Genomic DNA, 21,574 nt, shown 5'->3' on the forward strand with positions numbered 1-21,574 from the left:
CGCAAATATTCATAAAATTGAACGTTGGGAATAGTATTACCAGATTCATCAATAACAGTGGCAGGAGGAATAATAGCAGTACCATCAACAATACTAAGTAATTGATGTGAAAGTAGCAGGTAAGTTATTTGCGTTTTCCATGATAAATAATCTTCAGGAGAAGATAAACTAATGGTTACTAGATTCGTCAGATTTGGGGCCGATAAATGCTGAAGAGATAAGGAAGACGTTGGAGGAACGTTGTAGGGAAGGCCGAGAGGGGTCATCGGCTGGGCGGCGCCGGTGGCCGAGAATGGCAGAGGGGCCGAGAACCCTGGTGGGAACCGTGTGTTCACGCGGGAGGAGGAAGCAGGGCTGGGCTGCGGCGTGAGTACAGTCGGTGTGGCATGTTCGGAGGTCGACCAGGCGTGAGAGTATAGTGGCGAGACTACTGCCGTCGAGAGGTGGCCTGAGTAACAGTGGACGGACGTCGAGGAAACACCAACAACAAACAATGGCTGCCCAAATAAAGAAGCAGCAAAGTGCTGCGGGCCAGCGAGACCGGGGCTGGTCGTTGCGGTGGCGGCAGGAGCCGACGAGGCCGGCAGGGCGGCGGAGAGAACAACCGGCAAGGGCTGCGAAGCAGCGGAGTTAGCAGAAGCAGGCCGGAGGTCCATGGTCAGGAAAGAGAAGAGCGTAAAAAAACAACGGTGTTTGGGAAAAAAAAATTAAAAGGGTTAATTTTTTTTTTTTTTTTTTCGGTTTGTGTTTTAGGAAAACGTAAGCTGTGATACCATGTACAAGTGTGGGAATAATTGTGTGTCAACTTGTTGTAGGTTAACCTGACATTCAATATATATAGTGTACATTACAGAGCTATGATTATAGTAAAGTACCATTCTACCTTACATATAATATTATCTAATAGGGGGCAACTCAGGCTGTTCAAATTACTAATCCCTCAAGGAAAAGAATAGAAAAATTTTCGTGCTAAGAGGAGAAGTAACAATAAAATCAAATCCTTCAAAATCTATCGTTTCTGTGAAGAAAATTTTGAATCTCAATGCAGAAACTTAGCTCAAATGTCTTTCATTTTCAGACCCATTTCTCTCTCCACCTCAAACACTTACTATACTCAACATCTTCTTCAGCGACCGAAAAATCCACTTATTCAATGGTGGAATTCATGGTAAATTCTCTGGGGTTCTCAAATGAAGAAGCAATTAATGCATGGAGTAAGGTGAGTTCTTCAGAGCTCAAAAAAACTAAAGGAAAACCTGATTTAGTTATTGATTTCTTGAAACAACGAGGATTAAACAATACCCATATAAAAAAGCTTATAAATTCCATGCCAGAATTGCTCAAGTGTAAAGTTGATGAAACCCTAGTTCCCAAATTCAATGCTTTAGAAGAACTGGGTATTTTTGGTTCTGATTTGGGTGATATTGTTGCTTCAAATACTTCAATTATTAGAAGGGGTTTTGATACCCGAATTAAACCCATGATTAGTTTTATAAAATCATTCGTGGGTACTAATGAAGAGTTCTTAAGAGTCTTAAGGAGGTCATATTGGTTAATGTCTTCTGATGTTGTTAAAGGAATTAAACCCAATATAGACCTGCTTCGAAAGTATGGTTTGTCTGATGAAAAAATCCTGAAAATTTTGGTTGTTCATTCTGAAGTTCTTGGGCATGATCCTAAAAGGCTTGAAAATGTTTTGATTAAGGTTGGTAAGGAGTTTGGAATTTCATCCGATTCTTCGACGTTTTCGGGTGCAGTGATTGTGCTAGCTTCATTGAGTGAGGAAACTCTAAAAATGAAGTATGAGATATTTAAGAGCTTTGGATGGACTGATTTAGATATCAAGATTATGGTGTCGAAATCACCAAGATGTTTGATATTGTCGGAGACGACTATTCGTGAACGGTTGAAGTTTTTCATGAATGAGTTTGGGTGTGAACCAGGGTACCTAGCGAATCGTCCTTATGTGATGACTTATAGTATGAAATATAGGGTTGTGCCGCGGTACACCATATTACAGATCTTGAAAGAGAGGAAAGTTATCACTGCTAAAGTAAGCATGCTGACTGCTGTTTGCAGCAGCGAATCTGAGTTTCTAAAGAAGTATGTGCTTCCCTACAAGGATAAGTTACCTGAGCTCTGTAATGCTTATATATCTAGGGAAAAAGGGATTTCTCCTACTAAGAGGATGACCATTAAGTGATCAAGTTACCTGCTCTGGGGCTGTCTGTTGTTTGGCAGATCAAAATATACAAAATGGTTCTTCTGTTCTTCCTAGGTAAAGCTAAAGATAGATGCTATTGAGTAACGAAAACTGCTTCGAGTTTTGAGTTAGGGTTGGAGGCATTTTGTTTAACTCATTAACCATTTCAGAAAGGTGAGACAGTGCTAGCAATCATGAAGACACTTTAAGCAAATGGTTTACGAGATAGAGTGGAGCTGCATTCTGGTTATGGCAGTGCTGCGGTTAGTCACTTGGTAGTAATTAGAAGGCCATTCTTGTAGTGGTATGACCAACTTAGTTTAAATTAAACTCTCACGCTATATGACTTGGTATCATATAGACTTTGTTTTAGAAATTACTTGAATCTGCTTCTCCCAAAAGTTTCATGAAAGCACTGTCACATTGATTAGAGGACCTAATTGATTATTATTACAAATTAGATTCTTTCTTGACCTTTTAATGTTTATGAGATTTCTTGATCTTTCTGGAATTTGTTTCGAATATTTCATAAGTGCTAAAACTTTTGGTAGAGAATGTCGTGAGATATTATCTAATATACTGTGATTGGTTGTATGAAAAGAATATTTGAAGTGTAATGAAATTTAATCTCCTAAATGGTTCCATCATGGTTTGACATGTTACTCTATTTGGTGTGTTATTTATAGTTAGATGTTGTTTTTATCATGCAACCGTAGTGAATTTTCTAATTTTATATTGTATCTTTGATGTAGATGTTGGTAATAATTTTGTACATGAGAGTCTTAAAATTATAGAGAAAACATCAAAGAGTCTTTCGTCTACATCCTGCATCCTGTCTACTGACATTAGATATGATGTCTGAATTTACTAACTTGATGCCACAATTTGAGGAAAGAATGGGAGGATGAAAAGTTTTCCATTGCCTTTTACCTTTAAGGAGTTGGTAGTTTTTCCCAAGTCCATCACAACGAAGTATTTCATAACTGACGGTCAGCTGCAAGATAGTCGTAGTACTCTTCTTCTTACTCTGTTGCAGTTCGGGTGATGATAATATCATGGTATAAAGTTGGAAATTTTTTTAAGTTACCCATTGCTTATATATCTGAAGCTGCCTTTAGGGAAGTTACATCTAACTATGGATCAGATTATTTCCTTCCTTTATCATGTATTCAGGCTGGTGTTAGTTCTTTTAAGTAATTAACTCGCTGCCTGCTGTGCAGGATTCATGTATTTGCCAGTGTAGACATTCTACATGGTGACTCTACTTCAGGTAATGAAGCTTCATAGCTGCTTTATCTGAATTGTTTTTTGACTTGGCATGGTTGTCATGTGAATAGATAATTCTTGCTTTTGTTTAGAATAATATCAGTAATTATGACTAGTTCTCATTGTTGAGTTATCGAATACTAAATTCTACTTGCCAATCCTGTAGTACATAGACCTGTAAACTCAGATCTTCGGCGTTTTTGTTTCAGTATGGAAGGGGTTACTTCTATCTTGGAATATGATTAGCCTATACCAAGTACTTGCCTTTTGCCCTAAATGTTCTGTGATAATTGCTTGCTTTTTTTAACAGAAATATTTACTATCAGTTCCTGACTCTTTTCTATCAGATCAATATTCATATCTCATAGTCCCTCAAATGTGATGGAAATTTAGATGAATGGTTGATATTCATCTTTAAGGTACTTGATAGTTTCACGGAAGACATCTAGTTCTTCTTTGGCTCTAAAGTCGGGGAGAGGGTTGATCTCCAGATAGTTTATTTTACAATCTAAACTTTTTTGCCAGTTATTCCAGGGTAGTATTCTCTATTTTCCTGATGCTGTATTTAGTCATTGTGATTCTCTAACTCCTAGGCAGTAGATCAAATTTCGTTCATGCTGAAGTTTTTGTTGTTTTATCTGTGACCTAACTTATTTGACTAACCATTCTATCTTTCCCTTCCTCGCCACTGGCTGTGTCCTCCTGCTGCCATGTGCTTCTATTCCCGGAGTTTTTCAATATCTGCAAATCCAATAATTGCTTTGCTGCTACCGGTATTTTTCTTTGCATTATCTGCATATAAATTGTATGGCTCCATATTCCATACACCAGTCATCCTGTACTACAAGCCTACAATTGAACTCCTGTTTAATGGTAAATGTCTTAGTGTTACATGGTTTCTTAATTGTGGTATCAAGGTAGGTTGATCCCTTAAGGCTATCTCAGATAAACCTGATACTCTGAATTAGTCCCTCAAATAACAAGTTGCACGTCTGCTGAAGTGTGAAAGTACCGATGCCAGTGTTTATATATCTTGTGGGGAATTATTCTTGTAGTTCAAGCTTCGGACTGATGAAGTGAATGATTCAAATGACACCTTTTATTGTGTGCTAGAATATTGTTGCTTGTTTGATTTTCTCCCTTAAAAGGCTCAAGGTCAAAGATATTGGGTCGGTTGCCTTGAAAGGCTCAAACTTTTTGGCGTGATCCAAAAGGTTTAGGGAGATTCTACATAGGATGATCAGAGCAACTAGGTAATTCTTTTGAGACAAAAGCATTCTGTATGTGGATGTATACTATGTTGGAGGAAATGCGGACTCTGGGATCAGTCTATGTGCTAAATGTTATTGGAGATTTTTTTGGTTGACGATTTCCATGATGAGCTGGCCTGGGAATCTTCATATCTAGTATTGTGGTGTAATGAGAGGCATATTCCCTGTATATGAACTTGCAGTCTTGAAAGGGAAGCAGCTGGTTACAACTATTCCCGGAGGTGAGAGACATGTCATTTCTGTGCAAAACGCCTCTTCTTTTTGGAATTATTACATGCTAGCCTGGAGAATGAGTTAGCTCCCACCTCTCAAAGGATATGGAGCTTTATATTCATGTGGAAGAGACCGTGGGGCGAAGAAGATGCAAATGTTTATTCATGTCACATTGATGGTTAATGAGAGTAAGCTCTTTGATGTAGCAAGAACATAATAGTAGTAATGTGCAAGTTCTATGAACAGTTTGAATAAATATTTCTTGGTGATGATGGATAACCAGATCATTTAGGTCTTTTGACTTCATATACCTTGTGATGAGGTACTTTTCTTTTAATGCGAGTCATTTGTTGGACTTCTTTTTATCATAATTGGTACCTTAGTGTCTGAAACGAGTCCCTTGCCTGGTGGAGTTAGGGTGATCAAATGTATGCAGCTTTACCCTTACTGGTCAAGTGGTACTGATTTTTTGACCCTTATTTGAATTGCATTGACTGCAATCAACGATATAGAACGTAAGAGCCAGAATTGCATTTAGTCCATTAGAACCGAAGTGACTTGTGCAAAGGTAATTTCTCAGTTTCTATACGCGAGGGAATGTTTAGCTTTCATTTATTTTGTCGTTTGATGGTTTCTTTTCGTATGTATGTGTAAAGGAAAGGGGGGGGAAGAGTCGAAGGAATTAAAGTGCATCCTCCTCTTCCAACAGGGTTGTATACAGCTAAATACGAAGTACTGTCTATCATAACGACTAGCTGGAGTGCTACAAAGAGTGGTCGAACTGACTTATTTCCCCTCTTCTGAATATCTTTTCTTCAGAAAGGGGAACACCATCATCACAGACTTGATTACAAGTACATTTCAAAAACAAAATTGTATTGTCCTGACTCCTGAGGGCTCTCAGCGTCTGAAGGAAGAGCCTAGATTGATGTGTTGAACCAATTAAATCTTACTGGCAAAATGCACATATCCTCTTCTCATTACATAAGCACTACATACTAGTTACATGCATAGGTTTCTTCTTGTGTAATGCCGTTGTACTCAGTAGCTTTATTTTCTTCAGGTGAATCATTACTGCAGTCACTGTACACTGTTTAGGGAGACTATGAAGTTTGAATAATTGTATATGTTTATTGACAGTATTACATCAATATATAGAGATACATTCCTAAGTGTACACGGGAGAGATTATTGAAGAGATGATGAGACTAGAATTATGGAGAATATCACGGATAATTAGCAGGCAAGAGTGAGATGGCAAAAGATATAGTATGACTAAATCAAGTTGTATCATAATCAAAGAGATCTTTAGAGGTGTTTGATGAGTTGCTTTTGGCCATCAGAGCAGTAATTGCGTGCAGATTGTCAAACTTCTGAATCAAAGAGATCTTTAGAGGTGTTTGATGAGTTGCTTTTGGCCATCAGAGCAGTAATTGCGTGCAGATTGTCAAACTTCTGAACGGTGGCAGCATCCTTGTCACCGCGTCCACTGCAGCTGACCACGACCTTGCTTCCATCAGGTAGAGTTGGGCAGAGTTTTTCTAGGAAAGCCAATGCGTGTGAGGCTTCAAGGGCCGGAAAAATTCCTTCTAGTCTACATAACCTCTTGTATGCTGCAAGGAAAATCACACATTTTGTCATTTTGAGTTCAGGTTAGAGAATCTTCTCTTGGATTGCAGGGACCGTGATACATATATACACTAGGTGTATATAACATGTTCCCTCTTTGACTTTTTCTCATTTATACCATGACAAGAGTATGTCTAATGATTGTTAGAAAGGACTAGTTGCTAAACTCAATGGTTAGAAAATGAATATACCATATACACTATGGGAAAGAAAACTATGTAAAGTATGTAACTTAACAAAAGCATGTACTAAGTGTTTAGTTAATGGAGTGTTTGACAATTAGAGTTTTGGAGCAAAAAGAGAATTTTAGGTCTTTTTTAGAGTTTTGACTAGTTACAAACTTTAAAAGGGGTGCTTGGTAAAAGAGAGTTTTGGAATAAGAACTCTCAAAATGGAAAAGCTTCTGATAAGAGTTTTTTCTTTAGAGGATTATGTAAAAATATGTCTATAAATGTCATTTCACACAAACAAATGGCAATAAGCTTTTAACAATCAGTTAATTTTTACAAAACATATTTATAAAAAAAAGTTGTCAAATTAGTAGTCAAATTTATTTAACAAAACATTCTAATAGCAAACTTTAAACTCTAACAGTTAAATTCTAAACTCTATTTGCCAAATAGTGCCAATGTGTTTTTCTCCCTTTATGTATGGGGAATTTTAACTTATTTTCTTTTGCTACTTTTTTTTGGTGTATAAAATTTAAACAATCCCCTCCCTCTCTCTTTAAAGAGCCCTATCTCATATCAATTGCAACACTTTTTTATATTTGATATCATATTAATTGCAATATTTTTATTTTAGTTATGGACTTACTATTATTTTATTATCTCATTTTACATTTATATTATATCAGTTATCAATAAATGCATCACTTTACTTATTTGGAGTATTTACAAAAAGTGCAATTAAACTCAAAATGGTAAAAAAAAAAATAGTATTATTACAAATATGTCACTAAAAAGCAAGAGGGGATTACTATTTTTTTTTGTTTTTACCACTTTCATTGCTTATTTTAATATGGTTCCAACTTTCTTTCTCTACATTCTTTAGTGTTTTCCTATTTTCTCTTTGATTTACTTCTTCAGAAATGGAGAAAATATTCACATCTTTATTTAAAGTAATGAAACAAGAAGCAAATAATTCCCACTTCGCCCACCCACCTCCAATTAAGGAACTTATATAATTTAGAAAGATTTCATGAACTATTCTTGAGATTTGATATATTTTTTAAATTGTTCCTCATATTTAAAAAATTCCTTTATATACTCTTAAATTTTAACTTGATGCTTAAAAAACCCTAACAAAATTCTAACACTATTAGGTTTTTCTCTCTCCCCCCTCTTTCTCCAATGATCACATTATAAACTTATAAGCTAACACTATTAGGTTTTTCTCTCTCCCCCTCTTTCTCCAATTAAGGAACACTATTAGGTTTTTCTCTCTCCCCCCTCTTTCTCTTTCCACCTTCATGCCTTTCTTTGTCCTCCCAATCTAGGTTGATTCTCTCTCCAAAAACTTCCTCATTGCCATCACCCTTCAATAGCTTCCACTTTCCACCACCATTCTCAAAATTCATTACCACCACTACATATCTACTCCCATCACCATTACCATAAATCTTCACTGCCAATAGCCACTGTATTTCTTCACTGCTATCAGTCCATCACCAAAAATATTAAGAGGGTGTTTGGTATAGAAAAACTTGATGTAGGAAACTGATTTAAATAAACTCTTCCATTTCTAATTGTTTGGTATGAGTGTTAAGTAACAAATACCGTTTCTGGAGGGAAACACAATCCCTCCATTGGAAACAAATCACGTTTCCTTCCTCAATCATAAACCTCTCAATTGTTTCCATTTCACTAGGATACCAAACAACTACTAAAGGTAACAATTATTATTTTCATTTTCCCTCCTTAACCAAATCCTTTCCATTCCATTCCCTTTAATCATGCCAAACGCCCTCTAATTCACCACCATGCTTATCTTCCTCATTGCTATATCAACTTTTTCCCACCACCATAGTTACAATGGCCAAAACAACAAATGGATCTTCGATTGTCGAAATTGACCATGAAGCTCTAGATTTAGAGCTTGCTTGGTTAAATTCGAGCATCTAAAGTCAGCCATGGTTCTTGCATAAAGTATGTTGTTGGGTATATGGGACATATGAAGCTCATGGGGTGTATGAGGGTGGAGAAAGGTTGCGTAGAAGAAGAAATGCGTCAAACGGAGGAAAAGGGGGTGCGCCCGATCGGGTCGGGCAAGGCCGCCCGATCGGGCCCGCAACGACGCAAAGGAGCTGGTGAAATCGTGGCTCGCCCGATGTCATTGGGCTGGTTCGCCCGATCGGGCGGGACACCGAACTACGAGTCGGGCGTCTCTCGCCCGATCGGGCCCGGGAGCGTGTTTACTTTGAGCGTTAGCCGCCCGATCGGGCGGGGCATAATTTGACGCGGGATGGCTCCGAAAACGCGGTTTCCCTTGCGGGGGTATAAATAGGTGCCCTAATTACGTCATTAATGTATTCATCATCATTAAACACATATTTTGAGAGAGAAAAAGCTTTAGAGAGAGTTCTTGAGCGCTTTTGTAATCTTTCTTGAATATTCATCGATTCCTAGTGCATATTCGTGGTTTTTCTCCCAGTTCTTGGGTTTCCACGTAAAAGTTCTGGTGTGTTCTTTTCTGTTTTATTATTTGATATTCTGTTATTGTTTTTCTATTATTCTACGATTGATAGTCAATAGAACTTACATATGTTTCTCTCATATCCTCTTCCTTCCTCTTCTTTTCCCTTGGATCTATGACGATTGACGAGTAGTAGTTAGTCCGACAGGTGTTGTGTTAGTCACATCGGTTGTGGGAGATGGGTGTGCAGGTGATTCTTGTGGTGGGGATGAAGTCTCATGGGTGTTGGGCTGGTTGCTCAAGTGGTGGGAGGTGAATTGTGGTGGTTCTGATGGTGAGAGATGAAGCTTAGATAGTCATCAATGAAAAATGGTGGAAATATTGAGAGAAACCAAACGAATAATAAGGATATGTTGGGCATAAAGTTGAAGTTTTGGAAAACCTGAATAATATTCAAGTGTAAGAAAATTACGTCAAATTTTGTGATACCAATTTTTTTTTCCTATAATTAATCTATAATACTCTAAAATACCTATTATCTTCCATCAAATCAACTTTTACAATCATGTACCACACTCTATCTACTTTTCAAAATTTTGTGCACAATATTGTTTTGCAATTAATAAAGGAGGAAAGGCGTACCATGTAGGGCCTCTTCATCTGTGATTGCATGGAATTTCGCACGTCCATTATCCTTCAAGTAGCTGAGTTCTGGTCCAACTCCTGGACACTCTAACCTGCAAGCTCATATAAATTTTAATTTAGTTGGTATCTAGCTTTTGTACTCCATTTTTTTGTCTTAAAATTATTATGACAATATAATATTATCCAAATTATCTCGATGAATTTTGAATAATCTCTGCGTTTGGCTAGTCTAATTATGGTTAAGGTGATAGATATTGTAGCACCGATACGGATACGGGGACGGATACGGGTACGAGGACGGAAAACGGCAAAATCAAAATTTACGAAAACGGGTGCGGCTTGGATTCGGCAAAAAAGAATGTTATACATTTTAATGAAAAATATTACGTTAAATATTTCCTACATAAAATCTTCATTTATAAAAATATTAAGAGACATACATATAAAATATAAAAAAAAAAGTTTTACTTCTTAAAATATAATTATATATAAAGTTATAAATAATTGGATTTAGTAAAACACCTTTACCTAACAATTATTTAACGGTTTTTTCACCAAATGCCCCTGAAAAAAAAAATTTATTCACCAGATACCCCAACTTTTTTCAAAATTCACCAGATACCCTTAAATTTTAAAAAAATTCACCAGATACCCCAAAAGTTGATGGCCGTTAGTCTCCGTTAGTGTTTATTTACAATTTTGCCCTAAGTCAACCTAATTAACCCTAAGTCAACCTAATTAACCCTAAGTCAACCTAATTAACCCTAACTAATCCTAACCCTAACTAACCCTAACCCTCTCTCTCCCTTTGCCCACCAAACCCCAGCCCACCAAACCCCAGCCCACCACCCACCCAACCCGGCACCACCAGCCCCGGCATCCCCCTCCCTTTCCCGGCAGCCCCCCTCCTTTTCCCGGCAGCCCCCCTCCCTTTCCCGGCAGCCCCCTTCCCCCCCTCCTTCCCTCGCGCCTCCCCTCCCCCTTCTTCCCTCGCTAAACAGTAAACAACAAACTCAACAATGGCCACAATCTATTTTTTGCTCTTCAAACTCACTAAACAGTAAACTCGAAGAACTCAACAATGGTGATCATCACTGAACACGAAGGCAACCAAATTGACCAACCAACTTTCCCTTCCAAACTCAAACCCAAACCCAAACCAAATCCAAGCCACAATCTAAACCCACAAAAAAACCCAAATCTCAACCATCAAGAACCACCACAACCCATAACCCATTTCTTCTTAATTTCTCTCTCCTCTTTTTCCTCCCCTGACCCTAAAACCTGGTTTCTAAGATTACCCACCAGTTCTGTCTCTCACCGTAGTTCTTCTTTGCGTTGTTCGTTGCTGGCCGGAGACGCACCAGTTGACGAACGACCGCCAGAATGCTGTCGTTGGCGTCAGAGAATGAGGGAGAGTTGCGGGGAGGTGGAGGGGGAGCTGCGTGGGAGGTGGAGGGGGAGGGGGGCTGGTGGAGATAGGGTTGTTAGGGTTAGTTAGGTTTTTTGAATTTTAGGGTTAATTAGAGTCTTTTAGGATTAATTAACACTAATGACTAATGGAGTTAACCGCCGTTAGTCATTAAGGGTATTATTTGTCATTTTTTTTCAAAATTTGGGGTATCTGGTGAATTTTTTTAAAAGTTAAGGGTATCTGGTGAATTTTGAAAAAAGTTGGGGTATTTGGTGAATAAATTTTTTTGTCAGGGGCATTTGGTGAAAAAACCGATTATTTAAATCAGCAGTCAAATCCTCTAAACAAAAAAGTAATCATCTAACCACAAACTCTAACCTCTAATTAGCAAAGAGGGCCAAAGTGGTGCTGGTGCAGAGTTGGACAGTTGTACCCAACTATCTCCTCTCAAAGTCTCCTCATGTAATTAATCACGTGCCAGCATCATAGCTTTAAGTTTTGTAACCTTTCCCCTTCCCCTCCCCACATTAAAGTTAAGAGCGAAAACCAGTAAACAACAGAGTAACAAGTGAAGATGGGAGAGAAGAAAAAGTCGAGCACGGCGACGCGCGTGAACTTCGAAACGCCGGTGACCAGCGGGCGGCAATGAATTCCAGAACTTCGCACTTTTCGCAGGTGAGTTGAGAGAGAATTTTGGGATTTCGAAAATGAAACTCTAGAATGTATTGTGAATTTGGACCTCTGAATTTTTTTATTAAACCTGTTGGATACTTGGGTACGTGGGTTTCCTATTAAAAACGTACCCAGCTTGTCGCCGACTTCGAATTTGCCGTCCCCAACAACAGCCCACGTACCCGGTCCTATGGATTCGTTCCGGGTACGAATCTCAGGCGAATCCGTATCGTACCTGCGACGTACCCGTACCCGATACGGGAAACGGTCTTGGGAGACGTATCCATGCATCATAGGACTTCAACCTCTGTTGGCGTCCATGTGCAGTGGGATTATTTAGTAGTGTTGTTTATCTTGAATCTTGATGATACAAGAAGTGGGGACTACCTGTATTGGTTTTGATTATGAGTTAAACCCATAATAATGTCACAAGCTATAATATTCCTTTTTTTTTACGGCATTAGATATAATATTCTCACTTGATTCTCATTTGACGGGACTAACTATAATATTGTTATTTGATTCTAAAGGAACATAAAGAAAGTGGATAAATATCAAGAAATGTAAAAATATAACGTTAATAATACAATAGAATAGAGTAATATAAGAAAGTGTTACACTCATTTTTGATCTAATTTTCTCATTAAAAGCTATTTTTTTTCTTTTCAACATTTATCCAACAACGCAAATTATTATATTACCATATTACTTGATTAAGTATGATGTTAACATAATTAATTTTTAGTAATATTATTAAAGTTTAAATATATAAATTATTTACAACCAGTAATCATTAATCGGTTCTTAAGCAATCAATAATAATCAAAAATATTGGATAAAGAAGAAATTATGAAGAGAAAACATGAGTGAGGTATGCTAAAAAATAAGAAAGAGAATATGAAAATCCAAAATTACATACCATCCATTAGGGAGTAAATAAAGAGCATAAAAATTAATAGTAGATCATAAGTGAGGTGGAAGAAAGAATAAGTATTATAGTAATAGATGATCCAAAGTTTTAAATTAACCATTAATTAGTTTGCTCCTCATGATCTCCTACCAATTGTTGGAATCTCAAAAGAGTGGAGATTTTGGGAAAATTGAATTCCTTTTTTGGGGTAATTGTGCTCCAACTTATGAGAAGCATGGTTGGCTTCAATCTCCTTCACCTTTTGATAAAACAAGACTTCTACACTTTTAAAAACTAGAAGGAGGATCTAAAAAGAACATTCATGTGAATTTTTGGTTAAATTTGTTTTAGTATATATTATAAAATATACTTCCTCCGTTCCATAATAAGTGAAACACTTCTCTAAAAAAGCTCTCACATAAAAGACAAAAGTGTTTCACTTATTATGGAACGGAGGAAGTATATCTCTATTATACTTCCTCTGTTTCTTTTTAATTGCAACAATTTGACTTTTATGCTTGCCAATGCATAATTTCAACCTTCAATAAATTTAATTACCGATAAATAAAAATTATAATAAGTATATATTCGTAAAATATACAATCAGACGAATCTAACAAGATCCCACATAAATATGTTTTTCCTTAACTATAAATCACCAAATATAAACTAAGTAGAGTTGGTGAATAGTTTAAAAGTCAAATCGTTGCAAGTAAAAAGAAACGGAGGAAGTATAAGTGAAAAGGGAAGGCATGCTGTCCCTCAATTAAATGACTAAAATATCTTTACTTTTTTAATTACATTAATTTTGATTAAAATTTTAAAGTAATAATGGGTAATCAATCAATCAATCAAAATATTTTTCATTTTAAACAACTAAAATTGGAATAACTTAAAAAATTAGGTTTTTTTTTAAAAAAAGTAAAGACTAAAAAAGTTTAAAACAAAAACAAAGATAACAAATTATCAAAATCTTACATGAATTACATAGAAGATAATCAAGTCAGATCAAGATAATGTATTACATTTGAAGTTTTAGCCATACTATCAATAATGATAGATAAATACTCTTTATGTTTCATTTTACTTGTTACACTTTGAAATTTTACACTATTCAAAAATTGCATTTTAACCCTCGTTTGTGATTTATACGTGAATAAAGACAGTCATGTGGGATCTTGTTAGATTCCTCTTAGTATGTATTTTATTAATATGTACTTTCTATAATTTTTACAAATACAAAACTAGAGATATATATCATCAAAGTTTTTCATTGGCATGCATGAAAAGTGTAAGTGTAACAATTAAAATGAAACGGAGGGAGTAAGTATTACAATAGTTCACAACTAAAATGAAAAACAAAAAAATTATGAATGTAATCTTTGCAATTTTGAAAATATAAATTTGAATCAAATTTGGGAATTTAAAAAGCAAAAAATAGAAAAGAAAGATTCTTTTTTTTTTTCATTTGATTTCCACGGATAAATAAAGATAAATATATTTATAAATATGAACTAATTTGCTAATCAAATAATATAAACTTGACAATAGAGGTGATTATGCAATATTCTTATGGACATTTTTCAAAACTATGTTAAAAATATTAATTAGAAGTGCATGATTTCTTTAACTACGTTGTTTCCGTTCCATTCAGCTTATTTTGCTTATCTGATCAGTTGATTTGAACTTATTTTTGCTGAAAATAACTTTTAATAAGTTGAACAACACAAAGCCTTTATTATATTGAATAAAAATTGACAATTATAATGAGTTGTCGCTGCATGTAAAACCAGCTACTCGCCATTATAAAATATCATAATGAAGAGATTGTCATTCCACGCATTGCGTGCTTAAAAAGCCCGTTTTTTATAAGTGTATTAGTACAATGATCGAATACATCATTGATGAAAATATATTTTGGAGAAAATAAAAGTCAAAGTTTGTAAATTAATATGGGACCAGAAGATATTAATACTTCAAAATAATATTTTCAATATAAATTGTGCCATGGGTGTCCATGGTACTATGGTAGTGTTTGTATACTCACCCTACTCCGATTGAATATGGACCAATAATTTGACCTTCATCATCTTGTAATAAGTAGCTCATAGTTCCATGATAAACACCAACGATTCCTTTAGATAAGGTAGCTGAATGCCTTCCACTTTCTAGTCCATATCCAGCAGCTTCAACCCCAACCAACTTCACATCCTCGTCTTGTATGAATTCATGGAACAAACCCATTGCATTTGACCCACCACCTACACATGCCACCAGAACATCCGGTTTTCCACCCCACTTCTCCATGGCTTGTTTTCTCACTTCCTTCCCTATTACTGATTGGAACTCTCGGACCATCGTCGGGCACGGGTGGGGGCCGATAACCGAACCTGGCAAGTGATAGCTAGTCTCCAAGTTTGACACCCATTCTCGGACTGCTTCCGAACTTGCGTCTTTGTAATTTCCATCCACCGATTTTACCTACATTTGAAGATAGATTAAACATGTATTTATTAGTAAGTATCTGAGTCCTTAACTTTAAACTGTAATCATGGGGAAACGGTTTGAAATGCTTTTTAAAATAAAGTTATCAAATAATGAACACATTCAAAAGTTTAAACCGATGGTTTTATATTATATTGCAGCTCCTACCATTAACTGAAACTTTTGGTTGAGTTGGTCATCTAATATGATGTCAAATCCTTAAGATTGGTTTATATTCTATTACTAGTGTGTTTATTGAAATCTATGAGTTGCCATGTATGGTTATGCTATCTACTCCTAGACGATCTTGTGGCTGCAGTCACTTCATGAGCAGGTTATGGAAGCCTAGCTAAGCAAGATTAAATTATCAAATTTGTTAATGCAGTCTATTTCATGACTTAATATTATATTTTTGGTAGTATATGTGTTATTTATGACTTGAAATTTTGTGAATGGCATAAGACTTACTTTGAGTGCACATATATATCAATCTATAAATAGTTTTAGTGTGATTCAAACTGGAGATGATAGCTTGTTCAAAGAGCTTTCAAACAATCTGTCATATGTCCAATTCCGCTGAGAAACGAGAAAATTATGATTGTTTTACGACGAACTGACGAAACTGTTTTGTCTTGCGCCTGACTGGGCGGATTTCGCCCGACCCGGTCGGGCGGACCGCCGGTTTATGCGGTACACGCGTTTTTCGGTATTTTTTTTTTCGTTTTTGAGTTATCTTTTAGGGTTTGTACGGGGTTCTTTATGATTATAAAAGAGCTTCCTAGTGTTCGTTATTATTAACACAACTTATGAAACACTTTTAGCCTCTAGAATTTAGGACTCGCATTATTCTCTTTGATTTTCTCCATCATAGTGAAGAAGCTCTAATCCCCCACCTGTGGATGTAGGTCAAATTTGACTGAACCACGTAAATCCTTGTGTTCTTTGTTTGTTCATCTTTATTGTTTTCTCACCTTTATTATTTCATTGATTTTCTGTTCCGCATTAATCAAATTACAACATCCTATTTCCTAACATATTGGTATCAAGAGCTTGGTTGTTTAAGATCTTAGATGTTTATAGAACAAGTTTGACTTTTTTATTATGTCAATGAAACTCGATATTGAGAAATTTGATAGGCAAGTAAATTTTGGCCTATGGCAATTAAAGATGAAAGTCATCTTGGTTCAAAGTGGTTGTTACAAGACTCTGTAGGTGCATCCAAAAAGCCTTCGGTATGATGGATGATCAGTGGGAGGATATGGATTTGAAGGCACTCTTAGCTATTCATTTAAGTCTATCTAAAGAAGTTTTGAGAGAGGTTGCCAAAGAAACGACTGCTGCGGGTTTGTGGTTGAAGTTGGAGTCACTTTATATGACAAAGTCTGTGACCAACCGTCTACTACGAAAATCTAGACTTCATGTTCTCCGTCTAGCAGAAGATAAACACTTGCGTCTCATTTAGATGAGTTCTTCTCTATAATTATGGATTTGCAAAATATCGATGATGAGGATATGGCTATTAGGTTGTTGTGTTCTTTACCACCTTCGTATGAGCACTTTCGAGATACCTTATTATATGGTAAAGATGATTTGAGTTTGCAGGATGTTAAGGAGGCCTTAACTCAGAGAGATTTAATTGACAATAAATTGGTTAATAAATCTAATAATTCTGCTCACACAAATGCTTTGGTTGCTCATGGTAGAAAGAATTCTGGCAAAATATGTAACTATTGTCATGTGAAGGGTCATATTAAATCTGAGTGTTGAAAATTAAAGAAGAAAATGGAGAAAGGTCCAATGAGGATCAATCAGCAAATATTGCCGACGCTGATCTTGATGATGATCTTGCACTTTAGGGTTACAAGATTTGGGGCTGTGGTTTCTACGATCTCTTTATGTTTGGTGTCCCCTATAAAATGAAAAACTGTGTGGATTGGATTTTCTTTTTTGGAGTCTATGATAGATTGTTTTTTGAGTTTGTAATAAATTAGCAATCTTGGTTATGCATTAGATTTTGTTCTAGTTATGCTATTTCATATCTCAAATTTGGCACTTTTATGTTTATTAAGTACAATTGCAATTTGAAATTATTGTTGTCATTCAGTTTCTAGAATTGCTTTTGAGTTTGTTGTTGAGATGAAGAAGTGTTTGAAGAGAGTTTGGTCAATTTGAGGAAGCTTGCTTACCGTTGATGACTTTATACTCTCGATCTAGGCCATGTGATGGTTTTGTATACGGAGTTTTGTGTTCGAAGACGCATCGATACACAAGTTATAAAAGATGTCTGTTCTTGATTGCCTAAATGGTAGGCTTATGGAATTTTGTTTAAGGTGGAGGTTCTATGGTGTTTGGTTGAGCATCACTTTTTGGTTCAAAGTGGAGTTACCTTGTTTGATCGGTTTCAAGTCAAGGTGGAGATTGTTATTTATGACTTGAAATCTTGTGAATGATATAAGACTGACTTTGAATGCACATATCTCTCAATTTATAAATGTTTTTGATGTGATTCAAATTGGAAGTGATAGCTTGTTCAATGATCTTTCCAACGATAGGTCATATGCCCAATTCTACTGAGAAACGAAAAAATTATGACTGTTTTACGAAGAACTGACGAAACTGTTTCATCTCGCGCCCGACCGGGCGGATTTCGCCCGACCAGGTCGGGCAGACTGTCGTTTTTTGCGGTACACCCATTTTTCGGTATTTTTTTCGTTTTTGAGTTATCTTTTAGGGTTTGTACGGGGTTCCTTACAATTATAAAAGGGCTTCCTGGTGTTCATTATTATTGACACAACTTATGTAACACCTTTAGCCTCTAGAATTTAGGACTCCTTCTATTATTCTCTCTGGTTTTCTCTATTATAGTGAAGAAGCTCTAATCCCCCACCTATGGATGTAATTTGATTGAACCACATAAATCCTTGTGTTCTTTGTTTGTTCATCTTTATTGCTTTCTCATCTTTATTGTTTCATTGATTTTCTGTTCGACATTAATCAAACTACAACCTCCAATTTCCTAACAATATGGAAATATGTGTCAAAGGACCAACTCACATGTCAAGGGACCAACTCAACCAAAAGCTTAAACTGATGGTTGAGGCCCCAGGAATAGATTTATACTCTATCACGCCCCCTCACGCAAGAGCCCTTTGGGCTTGAAGTGTGGATGCAACACAGGTCTTCCTCATACCTGGCGCTAAATATTCCACTGAGAAATGAGAGGTGGATGAGATTCGAACCCGTGAGCTTTTTGTCACGCTGGCTCTGATACCATGTCAAAGGACCAACTCAACCAAAAGCTTAAGCTTTTGGTTGAGTTGGTCCTTTGACAATATGATCTATCTAAGTTTCATTTTCCAGTAAGATTAGGGACTATATAATCTCTATTATATAAGGGAAGGGGGGAGCAATGGTGTCCTCTTTTGAAACGCCTATTTTGCCCCCCTTCCCTTTCTAAATTATAAAAGGATTGTTAAAATCAAAATTGGCACTCAACGAAAACTACCAAAAATTAATTTACAACACTCACTCACAAATCACTTAAATAATAAACTTTACAAATCACTCTTACAATTGAGAAAATCACGTTATAAAAAATCACGCAAATCACTCAAATAATCAGAAAACTTTATTAAAACCTAAAATTAACATACAAACTAAAACTAATAACCTAGAACGTCAATACATACAAAAATATTTACAAAAATTTACTTACAAATCATTATTCTCAAGAAAAATTCACAATTAATGGTGGACCATGATAAAAAAATAGAGGTGTATTTGTGGTGAAATAAGAATTTAGAAGTTAGATCAGGAAAAGAATTATTTACTTTTTTATAGTGTTTCCTATATATAATAAAAAAATTTACATATATTTGGACCTATCTTTTTCTATTATATAATAGCGATTAATTATCAAGGTTAAAAAGTTTATGTAAAATATCATTTAAGAATTAAAGTACAACATATCTCTATTATATAAGAGAAGGGGGGAGCTATGGTTTCCCCAAATGAAGAGACTATGTTACCCCCTTTCCATTCTAAATTACAAATTCACTTACAAATCAAATGAGGCTGCAAACAAAAATACCAAAAATATAATTATAACAATCACTCACAAACTACTACCTATGAAAAAATTGACTTGAAATCAAAGTGTCCACTTTCTTTACAATTTATGAAATACTGTACTTAATTCAAAAATCAACTAAAAAATTATAATATTAGAAATCATAAATAAATTCAATAAAATTTCTATTTTGTTCATAGAATTTAACTTTGAAATGTAAAAAAAACAAAAAGAATGGTGAGAGATTTAAGTGACAGAAACTAAACCAATCAAATTTTGCAAGTAAAAACAATTATGCTTCGTATGTCTAATGTTCAAATTTTGACTCTTATACCGAAGAAAATCGAGTTTCTGTTTCAAAAAAAAAAAATTCAAGCACGCATCGCGTGCGAAAAATTCTAGTAATTCCCTATTGAACCTCACAAAGAGATTGAGCTTCCTGATAAACAACTACTACAAAAACGAACCATATATTGAAACACCATAAGAGAATGAAAAATCCTTTTTGTGCAATTTTGAGAAAGGAGGTTTTTGGATGCTTCACCTTTACCTGCCTATAAAAGTAGAGCAAAGAATTTTACTCATATGCATAGATTAATCTAAACAAAATTAATTAGAAGATCAAATGATTACTTGTGCCCCTAGTAGCTTCATGAGCCGAACATTAGATGGTTGCCTTTGTATATCCAGGTTACCCATGAAAACAATACAAGAGAGACCAAGCTTGGCGCACACCGCAGCAGTGGCGACCCCATGTTGGCCGGCACCTGTGGCAGTCACAATGCTCATACGCCCCATTCGTTTGGCGAGCATGGCTTGTCCAAGGGCATTGTTTATCTTGTGAGCACCTCCATGGTTGAGATCCTCCCTCTTTAGGTATATCTCCGGCCCACACCCATCTTTACCTTTGTGGTGTTTCGTTAGCCTTTCTGCGTAGTATAAGGGTGTTTCTCTTCCTACATAGTCTGTTAGAGATGTCCCTAACTCTTCCTGTAATGAGAGAAAAAACCAACTTAAGTTAATGCTACCTCAAGTCTTAATATAATAGGTCATATATATATATATATATATATATATATATATATATATATATATATATATATATATATATATATATATGAGAATGCACACTTACATGAGAAATGAAAATGAACTTTACGCGCTATAACTCTTATGAATAAGTAATGTAACTCCAAAAAAAGAATAATAAAAGAACAAAATTTAAAATATTTTTTTTTTGGGCTCAATTTTTTTCGGGATATAACTATAATGAACAAGTGTTGTGGCTCTAATTCAATCGTGTGGTTGAGATTCATTCTCATTTCTCATGTAAGGAGCGTTGTAATTATATTGGGTGCAATACTTGTGAAAAAACTCAAAGTAGTCTCAACCTATATGTAATATAATTTTTAACTCAAGCTGAGTTTTAAGGTAAATTGATCGAACTAGAAAATTTAAGCTTGAGGATTCTTCAGTTTGACTACATGTGTAATGCGTTGAGCCGAGCAACGCCCAGATTCGGTGTCGGTTCGGCTCATTAACACCCCAAGGAAAAATAACCAACCTGAAACTTGACATCATTAAGGGCCTTGTAAAATTCATGTTCAAGGTCATCCAAGCAAGTCATTAACAGTTCAGGCACAAATTTGCCGCCAAATTCTCCAAATTTTCCACTACTACTATAACTAATATTGCTCTTGTAGGATAAGGAACAAGAAGCTGAGGAGGAAGGAGTTTTTTGTTTGGAGAACTTAAACATAATATTATTTGTACCTAATTTCCTTCCCCTTCCTTCAATATTATTCCACAAGTTTCTTTGTGACAATAGAAAATTAGACTGAAGGTTGCAGGTTGAACTCATTTTAGAGAACAGATATTATCTAAGGAGAGAAAAATTATATATTATTCTTGACTGATATGCGAGTAACTTTGTTGAATAAGAAATGTTGGTAGATATTTGCATTTGGGCAAGTCTTATAAACTGCTTAAAGGGTACCTTATTGATAGCAGCAACAATAAGCACATGTAAAATACTAAAAATATGGTCTCTGAATTTTGATGTGGAGAGGGTACCTTATGTTCGCACAACAACGTTTGATTGCAATCAAATTATTTTATCATGGTATTCTGTCCATGAGTTTCCTTGAAATTTCCGGAATGTGTA

At 35.7% G+C, this 21,574-nt stretch overlaps 2 protein-coding genes across 3 annotated transcripts; one reads left to right on the forward strand and one right to left on the reverse strand.

The window, feature by feature from the left end:
* Positions 1–768: 768 nt before the first annotated feature.
* LOC104882823 (hypothetical protein) lies at positions 769–2,845 on the forward strand. Its single transcript, XM_019247216.3, has 2 exons — positions 769–2,278; positions 2,374–2,845. Exon 1 carries the CDS (start codon positions 1,043–1,045, stop codon positions 2,201–2,203), a length of 1,161 nt encoding a protein of 386 aa, XP_019102761.3. The 5' UTR covers positions 769–1,042; the 3' UTR covers positions 2,204–2,278; positions 2,374–2,845.
* A 3,057-nt stretch (positions 2,846–5,902) lies between these two features.
* On the reverse strand, positions 5,903–21,371 carry LOC104882824 (tryptophan synthase beta chain 1). 2 transcript variants are annotated; one of them, XM_057391386.1, is made up of 6 exons: positions 20,975–21,371; positions 20,044–20,400; positions 14,905–15,338; positions 9,859–9,953; positions 6,350–6,566; positions 5,903–6,267 (listed from the first exon to the last, which is right to left on the reverse strand). In XM_057391386.1, exons 1-6 carry the CDS (start codon positions 21,269–21,271, stop codon positions 6,234–6,236), a joined length of 1,434 nt encoding a protein of 477 aa, XP_057247369.1. In that variant the 5' UTR covers positions 21,272–21,371; the 3' UTR covers positions 5,903–6,233. The 2 variants fall into 2 exon arrangements, with proteins under 2 accessions (XP_057247369.1, XP_010665530.1); XM_010667228.4 differs by having other exon boundaries at positions 5,903–6,566.
* Between the last annotated feature and the right edge of the window lie 203 nt (positions 21,372–21,574).

Source organism: Beta vulgaris, chromosome 8 (genome assembly GCF_026745355.1).
Source record: "Beta vulgaris subsp. vulgaris cultivar EL10 chromosome 8, EL10.2, whole genome shotgun sequence".
In the NCBI taxonomy this organism is placed as follows: Eukaryota; Viridiplantae; Streptophyta; class Magnoliopsida; order Caryophyllales; family Amaranthaceae; genus Beta; species Beta vulgaris.

What these genes read in the sequence shown, in the direction of transcription:
- LOC104882824 (XM_057391386.1), bottom strand. Translation starts at nt 21,271, where the DNA reads ATGAGTTCAACCTGCAACCTTCAGTCTAATTTTCTATTGTCACAAAGA. An exon ending in TTAATGATGTCAAGTTTCAG is followed by an intron (nt 20,401 to 20,974) that starts GTTGGTTATTTT and finishes CTCTCATTACAG; the next exon opens with GAAGAGTTAGGGACATCTCT. An exon ending in AGATGAAGAGGCCCTACATG is followed by an intron (nt 6,567 to 9,858) that starts GTACGCCTTTCC and finishes TTTTCCTTGCAG; the next exon opens with CATACAAGAGGTTATGTAGA.
- LOC104882823 (XM_019247216.3), top strand. Translation starts at nt 1,043, where the DNA reads ATGCAGAAACTTAGCTCAAATGTCTTTCATTTTCAGACCCATTTCTCT.